The following is a 20302-nucleotide window of genomic DNA, read 5'->3' as shown; positions in this document are numbered from 1 at the left end:
TATTTTATTTGTATATGTATATTGCCTGCACGGAGGTAAGTGCACCAGCGTCGTGCAATGCCTGCGAAGGTCAGAAAAGGCTGTCAGATCCCCTGGAATTGGAGTTACAGACAGTTGTTAGCTGCCATGTGGGTGCTGGGATTCGAACCTGGGTCTTCTGCAAGAACAATCAGTGTTCTTAACCACTGAGCCATCTCTCCAGCCCCCAGTATCAGAAAGGCACTTAACATAGTTGTGATGTAGGCCTACTTATGTAATCATATCTTTAACAACTATATTCCTCAGTGGACTATAAACACTACATGTATAGAGTCAATCTTGCACACCCCTGAATACCCCTGATCACAATATACTCCATTAATTTCAGCTGAATGAACAAAGTAAATCCCAGTCCAACAAAAATTGAGGTAAAAGGCCAAGTTCCTTAATACAAAGCTTATTTGTAGTTTATTCTACGTCAATACCATAGGAAACCTGAGGAAGTTTTATTTGCAAAGATTCTTTTATATTCTCTACTACATTGATACATATGCTTGTATAAACAAAAATACCATTGATGTTGTTATTCCAATGGTCCAAGCAAGACAGCATGCCAATGCTTAGCTCATGAGTGGAATATGCAAAATAATTCAATAGCTGAGTCTGTGTGTTCCCTGGGGATTAGAACATTTAGACTCAGCTAAAGAAAATTGTTCTAAGTTTGTTACTAGACAGTCCTTCTATGGCTTTTTCAGATGCTCCAGAGAAAAAAAAGGCTCTCTCTCTCTCTCTCTCTCTCTCTCTCTCTCTCTCTCTGTATATAGATAGATAGATAGATAGATATAGATATATTCCATCAGAATAAAAGAGTACATCCTAAAACTAGTGTGCTTAAGAGCTGGTGTTTCTATAAAATTGACACTTTAACAACTGTCTTATAACCACAAACAAAATGGAGAAAGAATAAAAGAGAAAAGATGTCAAAGAAGAGATTCTGTTATCAGAATTCTAGTCAATGAGAATCAAGGCTAGGATGACCCAAAGGAACAGAAAATATTTCTAAATTTCAATATCCACATATAATAGAAAAGAATGTGACATTCCCAACTTCTGATATACAAATTTGAATTACATCTTCTTTGTTTTTGATGAAATGTGACTTGATGCAGTGATATGTTTAAATGATGCATTTTAAATTCTCATATAGAAAATATCAACTCTGAGATGCAGTCGCTGAATGCTGGCTGCTTTCCTGCTCTTCACTTAGGTCACACTGCTTCATCCTTTGCAGTCCCCCAAAGAGCTCTTACTCTTGACAAGTTTTGAAGTTAATGCATTAATATCAAAGCAAAAGAAACCTACGACAAAAAATAATCAAAATAATCTTGAAATACTGGGATTTTCTAGCATGTGTTTTGCTCTTTTTTCAAGTTAATTCTATTAAGCTCCTTAGATCCATCTTCAAAATAAATCATTCTACTTAATTAGGATATTTTATTAAGCAGGCATTGCTATTTATTTCTTTAATTAGTATTCCTTATAAAAGCCATCCAAATTTATTATTCTTAAAGTAAAAATTACAGTCAATTCCATATTTTAATGTTGGTTTTACTCAGTAGAAAAGAATTTCAACATCTTTAGTCAACAAAGAATATGACAGAAGGCAAATAGGTGATGGAAACAGCAGATACCAGCTTCCAAGCCTTTCCTTTACAACTTCCCACAACTTCATCTACATTGATGAAAAAAAAGCATACTCCAAAATATTAAGATACTTCTGTTGTTTTAAAAGATGTTAAAGTATAGTAAATAACAAAATACCAGTTTGACAATCAAGTAAAGAGAAAACTACAAATTTATAGAGACAAGCATAAAATTTTTGAGTCAGTTTGATCCAGTGACTGGGTGAAAGTTTCAAAGTCTGAGACCAGATGAGAATGGGCATTTGCTTCATAATTTTGAGCTTCCATTAGAAGACCAGTCACATTTTAAATAATGCAATTTACAAACTGTTGTAGGAACACATTTTTAAAAAAATTTTTATGTATATAAGTGTATTGCCTGCATGTGTATAAATGCACCCATGTTGTGCAATGCCCATGGAGGCCAGAAGAGGGTGTCAGATTCCCCTGGAACTGGGGTTATGGACAGTTGTTATCTGCCATGTGTGTGCTAGGATTTGAACCTGGATCATCTGCAAGAACAGACAGTGCTCTTAACTGCTGAGCCATTTCTCCAGCTCCCGCAACACATTTTTCATAGACAAAGCATACTGGTATACTATGGTTTGGATCTGGACATGTCCCCAAAACATACATATGTTAAATCCTTGGTCACCAGAGTGGCATTATTGAGGTGCTATGTATCTTTAAGAGATGTGTGCTAGTGGGAGGTCTTTAGACACTGGGAGTAAGCGCTGGGAAGGGATCGTGGGACTTAGGTTTCTCAGTATCTCTTTGCTTTCAGTTCTCCATGAGAGCTGCTCACCCTGATGCCCACTCCCTGCTCTTGCTATCTGGTGCCCTCACTAGAGGCCCAAAGTAGTGGGGCCACCTGGTTGGACCTGGACCTCCATAACTGTAAGCTAAATAATCTCTCTCTTTAAAAGTCAATTTCCTGAAGTATTTCAACATAGTAATTCAAAGCTGAATACACCATGTTAGATTATCTGGATTCACAGACACACCAGTTCAGGAACAAATACATTGTACAGTTTCCAGGCAATTTACTCTCTTTGCTTAACTCTCTGAGTTCTCTGATGGCTCAGCAGGTAAACCACCAACCTACTCACAGTATAATTCTTCAGCAGGTACAATCAAGAGATTTCTGAAGGCAAATTTGGAGGGAGTTTTCTACCTAGCTGGATTTATGTTGTGCAAGTGATGTTGTGTTGTGTGAATGCATCTCTAATTGCAAAGAAATATATGATTTTTTTCATTTACACCAATAACTTCCAAAACTTTCCAAACACTCCATCAGTAGAATATAACTGCATCATAATATGAATATATTTTAATATGTTATATAAATGTACTCTTTTCTTCTTTATTTTTTATGGGGCTTTTGGCTACTCTAACATTCCTCCTTCTGAAGAGGTAACCCTAAAATCTTTTAAGGATTAGATAAAAGCTCCCAAATATTTGTGACATTTTTGGCCTTTGCAACTGTGAGTTTTAGGCAAGACACTGGCTACTTTTCTTTGGGGTCTTTTTACCCTAACTGCCTAGCCAATTCCTACCTCCTATTGTTATCACAGTATCCTCTGAATCGATTACCTAAATTGCCAATAGGGAATAGGGACACAGACCGCTCTGTTTCCTTCCATGTACCCCTTCAGTGGGTCTATATAAGACTCCCAAATTGCATAACTCTTATGTCTAGGATCCACATAAGAGGGAGAACATATGCCGTTTGTTTTTCTGAGTCTGTGTTACTTCACTTAGTAAAACAGTTTCTAGATCCATCCATTTACCTGCAAATTTCATTATTTCACCTTTCTTTACTGCTGAATAGAACTCCATTGTGAAAATATACCACATTTTTGTTAATCACTCATCAGTTGAGGGACACAGGTTACTTCCATCTCTTAGCTATTGTGAAAAGAGCAGCAACAAACACGGTTGTAGAAGTGTCTCTACAATAGGATGAGTCCTTTGGGTATATGTCAAGGAGTGGTATAACCGGGTCATATAGTAGGTTCATTTTTAGTTTTTTAAGACTTCTCCACACTGTTTTCCATAGAGGTTGCACAAATTTGCAATCCCACCAGCAGTGCATGAGCATTCCCCTTTCTCCACCTCCTCAGCAGCATTTGGTATCATTTGTTCTTTTGGCCCTAGTCAGTCTGGTTGGGATGATACCTTAGAATGGTTTTAATTTGCATCTCCATAATTACTAATGATGCTGAACACTTTTTGAGTTCTTTATATATTCTGGATGTTAAACCTCTGTCAGATGTGTCACTGGTGAAGATTTTTTCCCATACTGTGGGTTTTATCCTCATTTTTTAAAATTGTTTCTTTTGCTGTAAAGAAGCATTTTAGTTTAATGAGGTCCTGCTTGTTGATTGCTGACCTTAGTTCCTGAGCAACTTCTGTCCGATTTAGAAAATCCTTTCCTACATGTACATCTTGTAAATTACTGCCAATAATTTCTTCTAATACTTTCATTGTTTCCAGTTTCACATTGAGGTGTGTGGGCAAAAGTTATCGGAGACTATGGGCAGGGGCGAAAGTTATCAGAGACTATGGGCAGGGGCGGAAGCAATCTGGAACAGCCGGCCTAGCCTGCTGAGCTGGGGGCCCAGTGTGTTTCTTTGTAAGTTCCTCCATTTACCTCCTCCCTACCCAAGATATAAAATGAAAAATTCACATAAAGACATGTTATATGGTTTGTCTGATAGCACAAGAGACCCTGAGAGAAGTCAGGCAACAAACTGACACTTAGAGCTATAAACTTCCCTCTTAGGACTGCTTTTAAAGTGTTCCAAAGGTTGTGCTGTGCTGTAATGTCCTTTTCATTAAATTCGAGGAATTCCTTTATTTCTTTCTTAATTTCTCCTTTGACCCACTCATTGTTTAGGAGTGTGTTGTTCAATCGCCATGAGTTCCTGTAGTGACTAGGGCTTTGTCCAGTGTTGACTTTGAGCTTTATTGCATTGTGGTCCAATAGAATGCATGGAATTTTTAAAAATTTTTTTATATTTGTTTTGTGGCCCAGTATGTGGTCAATTTCTGAAAAAGTTCCATGGGGTGCTGAGCAGAAAGTGTATTCTTTGGTGCTTGGGTGGAATATTTGGAAGAGGTCTGATAGGCCCATTTGATATACGGTATCAATTAATTCAGACATCTGTTTATTCTTTGTCCAGTTGATCTGTCTTAAGTATTGAAGTCCTCTGCTATTACCAAGTTGGGGTTAATCTGTGACTTACAGTCCTGTAGTATTGTTTTTATGAATTTGGGTGCACCACAGTTTGGTGTATATATGTTAAGGACTGTAATATCTTCTTGGTTAACTGATCCTTTGATCAGAATGAAGTGACCTTTCTTATCTCTTCTGATTAGTTTTATTTTGAAGTCTATTTTGTCAGATATTAGAATTGCAAGCCCAGCTTGTTTCTTAGTGCCATTTGCTTGGAATATTCTTTTCCATACTTTTACCTTAAGGCAGTACCTGTCCTTGAAGGTGGGATGTGTTTCTTGCAGACAGCAAAGAGATGGATTTTGTTTCTAATCCATTCACTTAGCCTGTGTTTTTTGACTGGGGAGTTCAGTCCATTGATATTTAAGGTTATTATTGAAAGATGTATATATGTTGCCATCATTTTGATTGCTGTTTGTGTTCTCTTTCTAATGTTGTGTTTCCTCAATTATACCCTCATTTTTTTTTCTTTTGTTGCCCCTGGGGTATAGGTGTTTCTCTCTCCACTCTCTCTGTATTGCTTCAAGTATTCGTTGAAGGGCTGGTTTTGTGGACATGTGTTCTTTGAGGTTACTCATGTGGATCAGATTTTTCTTTCCCCCTCAACTATAAAAGACATTTTTGCTGGGTGAAGTATTCTAGGCTGGCATCTATTTTCATGTAGAATTGGAAATACCTTGGTCCAGGCTCTTCTGGCTTTCATAGTTTGCATTGATAAGTCAGCTGTAATTCTGATGGGCTTTGTATGCGACTTGTTGTTTTTCTTTTTGCTGCTATCAGTATCCTCTCTTTGTTATGTACATTTAGTATTTTTACTATCATATGTCGTGGGGAATTTCTTGTCTGATCCTGTCTATTTGGTGTTCTATGTGCTTCTTGTATTTGCATGTGGATGTCTTTCCTTAATTTCAGGAAATTCTCTTCTACAATCCTTTTAAAGATCCGGTCAGTACCATTAACCTGAACTTCTTCTCCTTCCTCTATTCCTATGATTCGTAGATTTGATCTTTTCATGGTATCCCATATCTCTTGCATATTGTATTCCTGTGTTTTTTTTAAATTTTCCATAATCTTTGCTTGAGTGGTCCAATTCTTCAACTTTATCCTCCAGTATTGATATTCTGTTTTCTATTTCATTCATTCTAGCAGTGAGGCTTTCCCTTGTTGTTTCAAGTTGGCTTATTGAGTTTTTCACTTCCTTCTTCATTTCTGCCTGAGTTTTCTTCAAGGTTTCTATCTCTTTTGTGAATTCATTCAGAAGTTTATCCCTATCTTCTTTTAGCTATTTGATTTGTTTTTGGGTTCTTTAAATTCATTGAATTCCCTGATCATGTTTATGATTATTCTTTTAAATTCAGTGTCCTGGTTATCTCTAGGGTTTCTCCCTGTAGAACTCTTCTATAGGACTGATGGAGTTTGGTGGGGACACAATGTTTTGACTTTCCATTTTATCATTCTTTTGTTGTGATTTTGGCATGTGAATTTCTTTTGTTTATGATTCTGATATGGGAATTAAGTTGAAGTATGCTTCTGTTTGTATTATCAGGGTGCCTAGATCCTGGTAGGTACAGGGTTCAGGTTCTCTCAGGTTAAATTTGGAGTGAACTGATGGCTTCAGATCAGCTATTCAGGAGTTCCCACAGAAGCCCAATTCAGGTTCCAGTCAGGTACACTCAGTGTGACTTCACCATATGAGGGAGGCCACAGAGAGGCCAGAACTCATCACTCTCTGGTGGTCTGCTGAGATCAGAGCTGCTACACCAATGGAGGTTGAAACCCACCCTCATAAATGTACTCTTATCAGTCCACAAATTGCATTAGACTAAAACATTTTTTCCATTCTTTTAAAATACTAATTTAGAAATTTAAAGTCTACAATCTCTCTCCCTCCCAATGATTTTCCTCCCAATATCATCCTGCTCTTTGGAGGAGAGAGAGTGGAGAAACTTGTATTCAAAAGCAATGAGTATATTCCTCCAGTAAAAGGCAAAAAAAAAGTGAAGAATCTGCCACCAACACAGACATTGATGATGAGATGATGCCAATCTTCAGTCCACATGGTTACAAAGTGACCTAATGGTTTCTGTTAGACTGAACCTTCATTTGAATCAACTTATAAAAGCTCTAAATCTTACAAAAGACTATAGAAAATAGGTTCAAAAATTTTTAGGAACATTTAAACAATGAATTAATATCAGATACTGGGTCCTACATAAAACATAGCCAATGTATTCATTTATTCACCAAATATTAATTGCATGACCATTTTGTACCAGACAGTCTTTCAGACACTAATTATATTTACATGTATGATAGCCCAGGGTCTTTCTTTAAATATGAGAATGATTAGATAGTAAAAAGTGAATTCCTAAATTATTTCAAGATATTATAATATATTAATAGATCAGCAATTTAAAGCAAGATTTGTATTAATTAGCAATTCTGTCTTTTCCTAGAGCTAGGTTATTTTTTAATTTTTGTTTTTTAAAGTTTATTTTTATCTTTACACAAAACATGCTCATATTGAAAATATGGACAGTTGAACAACTCAAAAGATGGGATATAAATCAGTTACAATCTCTGAATTTGAAAATAAACTGTATTTGTTTGATCACTAACATAAATGTAGTAAGCACTTAGTAAAATGTCTAACATGTTTAGCATTAAATATCTACTTGTTAGAGGAGTAGGGAGAAATGGGAGAAAGAAAAGGAGGAAATGAGTCCAAAAGATGGCTGAGACCAAAGGCAACATGGTGTCTGATTGTCCTGAAAGCCTGGCTTCACTGCACCGTATTTATTCTAATATGAAGACATCGATCAAAATATCTGGTACTGCCTGATATCCGGAGAGATGGCTCAGTGGTTAAGAACACTGGTTGTTCTTGCAGAAGACCTGGGTTCGAATCCCAGCACCCACATGACAGCTAACAACTGTCTGTAACTCCAGTTCCAGGGGATCTGACAGCCTCTTCTGACCTCCGCGGCCATTGCATGACATGGGTGTACTTACCTACACGCAGGCAATACATGCATACACATAAAATAAAAAAATTTAAAAATAAGCTCTTTTTAAAAGTTAATAAAAAAAAGAGCTATAATTCAGGACCCCGAGACTCAGAAGAAAATCATTCTAATAAATAGATGCCTCTTCATCTAAAAGGTCATTAATTTTAGGTTTATGATACACTTTTTTTTAGTTATGAAGGCACTATAAAGGCTTCAAAGAAAAATTGAAAAGTACAGCAAAGTAGAACTAAACATTCCATTATTCACCTCTGAGGCAGCCACTACTGCTTTACATGCTCAAGTAGTTCTAAATTTTAAATTTTCCATGGTGTGACTTCCTATAATTCTATAAAAGGTTCATAAACAATGAAAATTAAAACACAAATTCAAAAACCCACAGTGGAGTAATTTTAATTATGCTGAGGCAAGATTCATGACCCTGAAAATTTCCAAACTATGAGACTGAGCTTCTTAAAGAACGATAACTTGGACCTACAACCTAGCCGTCTTGCGCATACTATTCACTCAAGAAATGTTCATTAAATAAATATCTGTAAAGAAAAAGATCCACATTTGCTTGTCTTTTTACGACTCTACATTCTGCAGATACTCGTATGTTCACTCCCCCATTTTCCTCATGGTTTGGATGAGGAATGCTCTCCATAGGCTCCACTATCTGAACACTTGGTCAGGTGGTAGCATGGTTTCCTGTGCTTTGGAGGTGAGGCCTGGCTAGAGGAAGCACATCTCTGGGGGTGAGCTTTGAGAGTTCAAAGCCTCAGGCTCACTTCTAGCATCTCTCTGCTTCTATGCTGGAGGATGTGATCTCTTAGCCCTCTTTTCCAGGTGGACCCCACACTCATGAGCTCAGCTGACCTTCCCACCTCAGCCTCCTTCCAAGCTGTTGCGACTACAGCACATTCACGTTCACCTGGTTGAAGCGTCTATGTTTACATTCATAAGGCTAGTGCAGGGTCAATAACTATTTGTTGAATGTATGAGAGAACAGAATGATGAAAAAGTTTAACTTATTTTTATTACTATTATTATTTCTTTTTTCCTGTTTGGTCAGCTATCACTTAAGTTTTACTTTTCTCAAGAAATGGACACCTCCCCATTTTGGCTATCAAGCAAAAAAGCAGAAATTAAAAATGACAAAGTGGCTTTGTCCGTACGTCAAAACCACCCCTTACCTTCTTGTGACTGACATTCAATATTGGCACTAATAGCATCACCAACACTCTCCCAGTGTTCTCTATAGCAGAACCATATTAAGCATCACACATCCACAACCCAAGCATTATTTGTATCTATTCTTTCTCTCTAAAAGATACAAAGGAGGCCTTGCAGACTATTCTTGCTGTTATCAGGTCTACTCGAGAACCCCCTCTTCAATCTCTTCCAATTTAATTTGCTCCAGTTATACCAAAGAAACAATCCTGTAATAATTCTCAAAATCGAGTTACATATAAAGAATTCCTCTTTCTTAATATATGAGACTTAAATCCCATTTTCTACCTTATTTTCTCTAGAAAAATATATGGGATTTTTTGTGCTTCTAGAAATGCATTTTCCACAGAAACCAAGGAAGCATTCCTGCTGTATAGCAGAGAAAAATTTCAGCCTTTCATTGTTGCCTTTGTACCTAATGTTATAGCATTTAAAACATTTATTTATTTTTATTTTATGTGTATGAGTGCTTTGTCTGCATGTACACAAGTGCACTCATTCTGTTCAATGCCCATGGAGGCCAGAAGGGGGCATCAGATCACCTGGAAGCAGAGTTATGGACAGTTGTTAGCTGCCATGTGGGTGCTGGAAACTGAGGTTCTCTGCAAGAACAGCCAGTGCTCTTAACTGCTAATGTTACAGCTTTTTAATATCCTTTAATTTTCCTGTGTCCTGATTTGTCATTCAAATGTACGTTTATATCACTCTTCCTCTGACAAGTTTTATTTAAACTATTCTCCTAATTATTAGCTGCTCCCTTACTATACAATTCTTCAACATTTGGGTTTATCTGAGCTACAGATTCTTTGGCCTTTATTTGTATTTTCTTCTGTAAGTCCAGTTGTTCTAAAAGCTCTTTATGTGTGTACTCTTGAGATCTTTGAAAATAGATACACTGTTCTATCCTCCTAGATAAGTTCCATTGCTCATATTTACTTATGCTTGTAGGATAAAACCACCATATTGATATTCTTCACATTCAGAGTTTTATGCTCTTTTTATGTGAAAGGATGGTATCTTGGAAATAAAGTTTGGAAAATTTACTAATCTAGATAACTTAACAAAAAGAAACAATAAAAAAGTGCCACAATAAATACTCTGTCCACTCTAGGTTACCAGTAGACTAATAAAAACTATTTGTAAGGTACTATTTTGAATAAATTTTGTATATATTTACTTTTATATCATTTATGAGACAGAAGAAACTAAAAATTCAAACTTGTTAAAATATATAGTTAATGTAGAACACAAAATAAAGCAATAGCTTAACTTACAGGATCAGCAGGTCCACAGAATTCTCGAAATGTCTTTGTAGGATTATTTTGTTGAATCTCTATAGCTACACAAGGGCCAGAGTACATTTCTGTCACCATCTCCTATGATACATAATATAAAAAAGAAAGCCAAAGAATAAATGTCCTTGAATATTTTACCCCAAGTCTTTAAATTGTGTCCCTGTCCCACTAGTCTTAAAACGGTAGTCATCTCACATCTTCCCATCTGTGTCCCACATACAAGCACTTCCCAAGTTACACCTATTTTGTCTGTAAAAGTATTCTGAGCTGTTTTTTCATCTTCATTCCTACCATTCAAGGTAATGCTTTACCACCTCTCATTATTTGAAATTATTTTGTAGCGTATCTTCATTCCAAACTTCCCTCTCTTCCTGAGCAGAGCTGTGCCAAATTATGTAATCTAGCAGCAAGAAATATCTAGAAACTAGAAAAAGACGTATAACATAGTTTCCAAGCACTGAATAATAAGCGCCACAGGACTATGGGCCTTGGGAAAGGCAAAGACAAACAAGTGTAAACTGTACGATTTCCCCCATCTTGTTGCGTGAAAGCAGTTCTCAGACAGGGAAGACTGACACAGGACAGAAAGAAAAATACAACAGTGCCCAACACTCTCCCTGTATTGTAGAGACAAAGTTTGGGGAAATTAATGTAGACAAGATTTTCCAGGCAGAATACAGGAGAAAGGTCTGTAAAGAGCCTGTGCTCAGTATCTGCAGAGCGGGTCATATCTGTGGTAAAGAGGCTGTGCTGTGTGTTAAGGAAACTATCTGAGGCTTGGGAAAGAAACATCAGAAAGTAGCAGACCAATGACTCATAAAAGCAGAACAAGGCAAAGAAGAGTTGACATTCCCACCAGCCAGAGTAGAAAGCCCTCATGTGACACACGAGGCTCTACATTAGGTGGAGGCCTCAGACGGGTACTGCACCATAGCTGTCCCAAATTCACCCTAAGTATGAAGTGCCCTCTATCCATCTTACAGCGCTTAAAAGCAAGGCTCCAAAGAGTCAAACTGATCCCAAGTCACTGAACAGAGTGCTAGAACAATGCTAAACACTGTTTAAAGAAAGCAAAATCCACCATGAAACACTGTAAATTTTTTAATACCCAACTCCCTGCAAAATAATTACAATCAATAAACATGAAAAGAAGAAATCTGAGCCATCAGTGTGAAGAAAAGCTGGTAAGTAGGCAGATGCAGCAAAGACAGGAGTGATGTAAGGAACCCAAGACTGACAATAGAACTAATATAAATAAGCTCTATAGCAGGAATAGGGACATGATAAGGAAAAACATCAAATTACTGAAATGAAACTTGTAGAAATTAAACAAAGACACCTGACTAAAACATGCTTTGGTGGGTGAACAGGACAAGATGCTGAAGAAGAGCAACGCATCTGAAGCCAGGAGGTGGACAGTGCTTCAAAGCCAGCGAGGAAGCAGATGAACAAGTAAGAAAAACAAGAAAGGCTTGAGGCAATGTTAAACTATCTAACATATGTGTAATTAGAGTCCTGGAAGAAAATTTGATAAATAGAAAAAAATTTCAGGAAATAACTAATAAAAAAGTTTCCAAATTTCTATTCATAAACCTGTAAGTCCAACAAAGGACTACAAAGGAATGCAAAGTGTAATCAGGCACATCCTAGAGAAATTAGTAAGAAACAAAACAAAACAGAAATCTTAAGGAGAGGCAAGCAGAAAAAGACATCAGCAAACAGCAGAGCCAAGATGGTGGCAGCAGCCACGAAGGCTGCCAGTCTAGAACGCTGCACTCACATCGGAAGATGGTTTTTTTTTTTTCAGAAACAATAGAAAAATAGACTTCCTTAGACAAACAAGAGGTGAGAGATGTCAATAGCAGTAGCTGTGCACTACAAGATATGATCATAAAACACGGTACACATGCATGGAATTCTCAAGGAGCAAATAAAAGTTAATACAAAGAAATGTTAAAATTCTCAAGAAGGAAATAATACTAGGCAAATTCTCTCTCTCTCTCTCTCTCTCTCTCTCTCTCTCTCTCTCTCTCTCCACAAGACAATCAGAAACGTGGGCAAATATAAAACACTTTTTGGGAGGGTTGCTTTAAAATATAATTAGTCAAGAGGCTCCAGCCCCCACCCCTAGCTAAGAAACTATTCACAACTGATAGTTTCTGGGGGAGGAACAATCAGTTTTCTTTAAGGGCATGGCTCTTAAACGATAGATTAGCCATGCTAGAGTGGGTAGCTCTTACCCAAGAGCATATGGGCAGAACAAACTAGACTCAGTGGGTTATTTTTTTTTTTAAAAAAAAAAAAAAAAAAAAAAAAAAAAAAAAAAAAAAAAGACGATACAAAGTTGGGGAAGGGGTGGGAGGGAATGGACCTGGGAGGAGTTATGGGGAGGAGTGAGGGTGAATATGATCAAAATACATTGCATGCACATGTATGCAATTCCCATAGAATTAATGAAATGTTTTATTAAAAAGCAGAAGATACTTATTCAAAGAAAAATATTAACAGTGCATTGTAGGGTCTGGTACACATATAGGCATAAAATGTATGACAATTTTGATGAGCTCTAGAAAATATATAGAGGACACAAAGTGGGAGTTAGGAAGGTGGGGGTGGACCAAAGAGGAGATTGGGGAGGAAGGGTGAATGCGATCAAAATACATTGCATGAGTCGCTTATTTTGTTTTTTTGTTTTTTTTTAGTTCTTTGTATATTCTGGATATTAATCCTGTCAGATGTGTAGTAGGTGAAGTTTTTCTCCCACTCAATGGGTTTCCGCTTCACTTCCTAAGTTGTTTCTTTTGCTGTAAAGAAGCTTTGTAGCTTAATGAGGTCCCACTTGTCAGTAGTTGACCTTAATGCTTGAACAACTGATATCTGATTCAGAAAGTCCTTTCTGACACTTATATCTTATAGGGTATTGCCTATGTTTTCTTCTGTTACTTTCAAAGTTTCAGGTTTTATATTGAGATCTTTGATCCACTTGGAGTTGACTTTTGTGCAGGGTGAAAGAGAAGAGTTCAATTGCATTCTTCTACAAGTGGAGATCCAGATGTGCCAGCATCATTTGTTGAATATGCTGTCTTTCCTCCACTGTGTGTTCTTGGCACCTTTGTCAAGTATCAGATGGCTGAAATGGTATACACTCATGTTTGGGTCTTTAATTATGTTCTATTGATCTATGTGTCTGTTTTTGTGTCAGTACCATGCTGATTTTATGACTATAGCTCCATAATATAGTTTGAGATCTGCTCTGTGTGTTCAGGATTGCTCTTTGTGTTCAGGATTGCCTTGGCTATCTGGGGTATTTTGTGATTCCATATACATTTTACGATTTTTTTTTCCCTAGCTCTGTGAAGAAGGTCATGGGATTTTGATTGCCATTGCATTGAATCTATAGATTGTTTTTGGTAGGATGGTCCTTTTCACAATATTAATTCAACAAATCCATGAGCACAGAAGGTCCTTCCAACTCCTGGTGTCTTCCTCTATTCCTTTCTTCAAATTTTCATTGTAGAGATCTTTGATGTCTTTGATTAGGTTTATTCCTAGATATTTTTTGAGTCTATTATCAGAGGGTTTCTCCAACTGCTTGTTATTGAAATACAGAAAGGCTATTGATTTTTGTAAATCAATTCTGTGACCTGCCACTTTGCTGAAAGTATTGATCAGTTCTGGTGGAATTTTGGGGATCTCTTACATATCATATCATCTGCAAATAGGGATAATTTGACCTCTTCTTTTCTAATTAGTACTCCTTTAATTTCCTTCTCTTGACTTACTGCTCTAGGCACTTTCAAGCACTGTATTGAAAAAGAGTGGAGACAGTGGACAGCCTTGTCTGGTTCCTGATTTTAATGGAGTGATTCCAGTCTTTTTCCATTTAGAATTATGTTGTTTGTGGACTTGTATATAACTTTATGTTAAGGTGTGTTCCCTCCAGTCCAATTCCTTTTAACATGAATGCACGTTAGATTTTTTCAAAGGCCCTTTCTGCACCTATTGAGAGGACCATGTGATTTCTGTCTTTAAATCCATTTATATAATGTTATGTTTATTGACTTACTTATATGAAGCATCCCTGCATTTCTGGAATAAAGCTGACTTGATCAAGATGGATTATCTTTTTGATGTGTGCCTGTCTGTATGCAGTTTGTATTTTGTTGAAAATCTTTATGTCTGACAGATGACATATAAGATTGTTCCCTCCTGATTATTCACCCCTGAGGAAGTGAGGAAGGTACCTGTGTTAGAATTATAAAACCACTGTTCTCTGTGCTCGATCAGTGCATCTGCCATTTCTGGGATGGTGCCCAGCTTTGCAAGGTCATAAACTGACCCACTTTTACTAAAAAGAAAAAGAAAAAGAAAATCTTTATGTCTATGTTCATTAAGAATAAGGGCATACAGTTTTCTTTTTTGTTGTATTTTACCTGATTTTGTTACTAGAGTAATATTGGCTTCATAGAAGGAGTTTGGGAGTTCTCCCAATGCTTTTTGAATAATTGAAGAAGTATTGGTTGTAGATCTTCTTTGAATGTCTGGTACAATTCTGCTGTGAATGCTTCATAGTTGGGAGGTTTGGTACTGCTGCTTCAATTTCCTTATTTGTTATGGGTCTGTTTAAGCTGTTGATTTCTAGTTGATGTAGTTTTGGTGGTTTCCATGAATTTAGAAATTCATCCATTTCTTTCTGCAACACACTGAGACAATTACAGAGTTCTACAAGAGGTCACACACAGAGAATATATGTCTGAGAGATTCCCAGTCCTAAGTGACATATCTACAGTGGGACTGCTACACCTAAGGTTCATGGAACATAGAGGAACAGGGAGTAGAGAGAAAAGTAATACATCCCTCAACTCTTACCAGTGAAGCTTCCTCATGCAACAGAGTGTGATGCACAAAGAAGGCTACAAGCGGCCAAGGTGTAGCTATAAGAGACTGCAAAGTGCATATCTCTGGAGAGAACTCCTATACTAAACCGTGCTCATCCATGCCTCAGGGACCATTGCAGAAGAGGGGGTGGAAAGACTGCGAGAGCCAGGGTTGGTGCATGAACACAAGGAAACAGAGGCTTTCAGGCCTCTGGGAACTTGCTCATATGAACTTGCAACAATGTTGACAGCATGCACAAGACCCATGCTGACTTAGTCAGACAAAAACCCAGCATAGAACTGTGGATATGGGCAGCAGGCCCCAACCTTAGCCAAGGAACAATTGGCAACAGATTACTGCAGGGTGAGGGAGAGCAGATCGTCTTTAAGGGAGCAACTCTAGATAGGCTGACTAGCTGCCAATGGATGAACTTGTGCCAAGGGACATCTGGGTACAAATGTTTGACTAGATAGGACTTAATATATATGACAGAATCTATGAAATCTGGTGGGGGGGTTATGGTGGTGTGGATGGGGGAAAATCTAAATTTGATTGAGATCTATTATATGAAATGCCTAAAATTCAATAAAAATATACATAAAAATACTTGCATGAAATTCTCAAAAGAATCAATAACAATGTTATTTTGAAATCTATGACAGGAACATATAGAAAAAGGAGACTAAAGCTCTAAGATTTTTAACTCTGTGAAATAGGTCAAAGGGCATGATCAAAAGGCACCTTACAGTGTCTGGAACTCTCAATAGATCTTTTCACTCCCCATTGAACAGGCAGAAGCAGAAAAAAATCTAGACTCTGTGGCAGAATAACAGGCAGTGTAGTCAAAGATCAGCAAAGCACCAGCAGCTGAGTGAGACTACAGAGAAAGGTGTGGGAGATGGGGCAGATCTGTGAGGTATGCCAGCCATGTTCCCGACCTTGGGAGGTTTATGATACAGGAGACCAAAGTAAAACAATGTATCATAGAGCATATTTAAATATGAATCTAAACTCTGTCATCCTACATAGTAGAAATGACAGAAGTTAAAAGAGGAAAAAGTTCCATAATTAACACAATACGCATAAACCTATTCATTAGAATTCCTGTATGTATGCTCCAAAGTCACTTTGCTATTTCACAAAGGGTATATGTAATTGGTTTTTATAATTATATTGAATCCGATTTTCTAGCACATTGATATTAAAGTACCACCTACACATAAATGTCTAGGTCAACTTCTTGTTAGGAAAAGAATCATAAACACATGTTCTAAAAAGGGGGAAAACGAATTATCTGCCTTCCTTCATTCTATCTTCCCTCTTTTTCTTTCTTGTATGTCTCTACCTCACTCTATTCTACTTAACTTTTGATAACAGATAACATTAAAAATAGCAGATACACTATTCAAAACGAACATCACAGAAGGAAGAGCAGATGCTGGCCCAAGAACTCCATCAAAAGTACAATGTGTTTCTTTTAAAAATTGACTCAAAATTTTCAGTCTGCCCAATTTTTAATTAAGGAAAAAGTTCCTAAAATATTAATTGTGTTTACTTTTTAGGGGTCCTTTGTTGATCTAAAGTAGTCATATATGTAATGATTTAATTAATATCTATCCTCACTAGAAGACAATGTCCATTAATACAAGTAGTATGCCTTTGATCACTAATTATACAATATGCAGACAACTCAGTCAATAGTAGTGGACTCATGACTACAGAATAAGGTTGAAATGATCACTTTGCAGACCACAAATATTGGAACAAGTGTGACTAAGTATAACTGATCAATAAAGAACCAGCTACCAAAATCACTGTCAAACTAAATAACAATAAAAGCAATAGCAACAACAGCTAATATTTATGAGGGACTCTCAATATGGAAGAGATAATTTTACAGCATTTATTTAATTCTCACAAAAATCTCCTAAGGTTTCATTAGTCTCATTTTATAGATGGGCTAATAAAAGCTTTAAAAAGGTCAATAACTTTATGATTACATAGCTGGGTGATTAAGGATTTGGATTTAATATAAAAGCTCTAGTTAGAGTCAAGTACTATGGAGAGAAGCTAAAGGCTAGGTTGGGTTACAGAACAGTGCCCATGCTGTCCTCTACATTGAGAACCATTCCATGCTTTTATACTAAGACCCTGTAAATTTGAAACACTGAAGTGGGACCAAAAGAAGTGCCTTTAAGAAGCATCAGAGATGGCATATGACTCACAAGAGTATTATTTACTTCAATATTTTATTGGTATATTGGGTTAACAACATTTTACTTATGCTTAAGATAATAAAATGTACATTATATAAGCATAACAATATCTCATAAAGATATCCAGGTCTCATTAAGGACTGCTACTAATCCATAATGACTTATTTGTTTTAAAACCTAACATTACTAAAAATTACAAAACCAAAACCAAGGTTTGTTAGATTGCTTTTTTCTCAAAATGATCATGCATTCTTTGTTTTGGGTAGGATGCTTCTTGTTATCACATGATTTAAATATTTTGCTGAACAGATTTCACAGAAGAAAGGATATTAGCACCAACAGTCCCAAACTGTCCCAATAGTAAGATATGGTATCACTGTTGCCATTCAAATTGCCGAGTTTTTAAGGGAAATGACACATCCCTTAGGTATGCTCTGTTCAGAATCTAATAGCAAAAGTTCTAAGAATACACTCATATTATTAAAGTGAAAACTCATACACAGTACTTCAAAGCAGAAAGTAACAAATAAATGCTTGACTGGATAGAGCTTAACATGAATGACAGAACGCATGTGGTCCAGTGGGGGTGGGTAGTGGGAAGCATGGATGGGGAAGGGGGTCTAAATCTTAAGAACTATTGTATGAAATGAACAAACGCTCAAAAAGTATTTAAAAAAGATGTGTTTTCTAAGGTTATTTTCCAAAAGGAAATACAATCTACCTCAAGAATAACCAAAAAACATAAGATCCCTCAACCAATATTAGCTACAAAAGTCCTTATTTTGTGACATTGTATGAGACTATACCTCAAATGCTCCATGAGCTGCTTTAACTCACATACAACTAGACATTAACATAATGTGGCTTAATAGAACTAGTTGCTTTTGAACATGTATTTTCAATTTCAAATTGAACAAACAAGAGAAAGAATATGAAAGAAAGACTTAAGAAATGGAAATCAGCTGTTATTAGTCAGGTAAGTGATGATAAAACAACACACTCTAAAATTATTTTCCTTTAGTAATGTCCCAACAAGGTTTGTCTAGTTGTTGATAACTTTTTGTGCATTCTTCCTATAATTAAAAAAAAACTGTTTTTGTTTGTTTTCAAAGGGACTTTTGTTAACAGGAAAGACGAGCTTCCCTTTCTTTGCCTTCTGCTCAACAGATTTTGTTTCTCCTTTCCAGGTGATCTAAGAAGGAAGGCTGTTGGCAAGGCTCTTTCATCTGCAAATGTTTTGGTAGGCTCTGTTTTTTGTTTTTAATTTTTATTTTACTTTTGTACATTGTAATTCTTTTTTTTTTTTTTTTTGGTCTTTTTTGGACTGTAGCCCCAACTGGCCTGGAACTTGCTATATAGACCAGGCTAACCTTGAACCCACAGAGATACAGCTGCCTCTGCCCCCTGAGTGTTGGGATCAAAGGCATGCACCACCATGCCCAGCGAAATTTTCTTCTTCAATGCAGTATAATATTGCACTGCATGTACCGACCACATTTTATTTACTTATTACTGGTCTCCTAAGTTGTTTCTGTATCTTGGTTATACTGGACACTGCTAAAATGAATACTGAAGTACAGATATCTCTTTAACAGACTGATTTCAATTTTTTTTAACTATTTGACCAGAATTGCTGGAACCTGAGGTAATTCTATTTTTAGTAGTGTTGTTAAATCTTTTTTTCCAGACATCTTCATATTACTTCCCAAAGTGGCTGCACTAATTTACGTTCTCACCAACTGTGCATAAAGCTTCCCTTTTCTCCATATTCCTGCCAACAATGATCTGCATTGGTTATTTAAAAATATTTTATTTATTATTTTAATTTTATGTGTATATGTGTATTGCCTACATGTATGTAAGTATACCTGTGTCATGCAATGCCCACAAAGGTCAGAAGAGGGCATTGGATACCCTGGAACTGGAGTTACAGATGATTGTTAGCCATCATGTGGGTGCTGGGAATCAAACCTGGATCCTCTGCAAGAGCAGCTAAGTGCTCTTAACACCATCTCTCCAGTCCCGTACTAGTCATTCTAATAATTATTACGATTCTAATCATAATAACAGTCATTCTAACATACTAAAGTGGTGGTGTGTGTGTGTGTGTGTGTGTGTGTGTGTGGTCTTTTTGAGACATGGTCTTCCTGTAGCCCCAGCTGATCTGAACTTGCTATGTAAACCAGTCTAGTCTTGAACCCATAGAGATCCACCTACCATTGCCTCCCAACTTCTGGGATTAAAGGCATGTGCCACCATGCCTGGCTTCAATGTGTTTTTTATGCTATTCCCTGATGATAAGACATGCTGAACATTGTTTTTAAAATATTTATTTTACTAATTTACGTATGTGTTGCATCTGTGCAACACATACATGCAAATACCCATGGTGGCCAGAAGAGGGCATCAGATTCCATGGAGTTGGATTTACAGGTGTAGGGGGTGATAAAAGAACTTGGGTCCTCAGGAAGAGCAGCAAGTGCTTTTAACCACTGAACCATCTCTCCAGTCCAATGCTGAACATTTTTCATATATCTGTTGGCCAATCACACCTGTTTGAAGAAATACCTTTTCATAGCCGGGCACAGTGGTGCACACCTTTAATCCCAGCTCTCAGGAAGCACAGTCAGGCAGATCTCTGGGAGATCAAGGACAGCCTGGGGCTACACAGAGACCCTGTCTCAAAAGAAGAAAGAAAGAAAGAAAGAAAGAAAGAAAGAAAGAAAGAAAGAAAGAAAGAAAGAAAGAAAGAAAGAAAGAAAGAAGGAAGGAAGGA

General features: G+C 36.9%; 1 protein-coding gene across 2 annotated transcripts in view; it reads right to left on the bottom strand.

The window, feature by feature from the left end:
• Nme7 (NME/NM23 family member 7) overlaps positions 1 to 20302 on the bottom strand; it is a 225000-nt gene that overhangs the window by 77643 nt on the left and 127055 nt on the right. For both annotated transcript variants that reach the window (XM_008824912.2, XM_029559528.1), the window contains exon 10: positions 10412 to 10513. In XM_008824912.2, coding sequence (XP_008823134.1) covers positions 10412 to 10513 — 102 coding nt within the window. The remainder of the gene's footprint in view (positions 1 to 10411; positions 10514 to 20302) is intronic.

This window comes from Nannospalax galili, unplaced genomic scaffold, assembly GCF_000622305.1.
Source record: "Nannospalax galili isolate Female #2095 unplaced genomic scaffold, S.galili_v1.0 scaffold1189, whole genome shotgun sequence".
Taxonomy (NCBI): Eukaryota; Metazoa; Chordata; class Mammalia; order Rodentia; family Spalacidae; genus Nannospalax; species Nannospalax galili.
The sequence above is the reverse complement of the archived record's forward strand: the minus strand, read 5'-3'. Positions and strand labels throughout refer to the sequence as shown.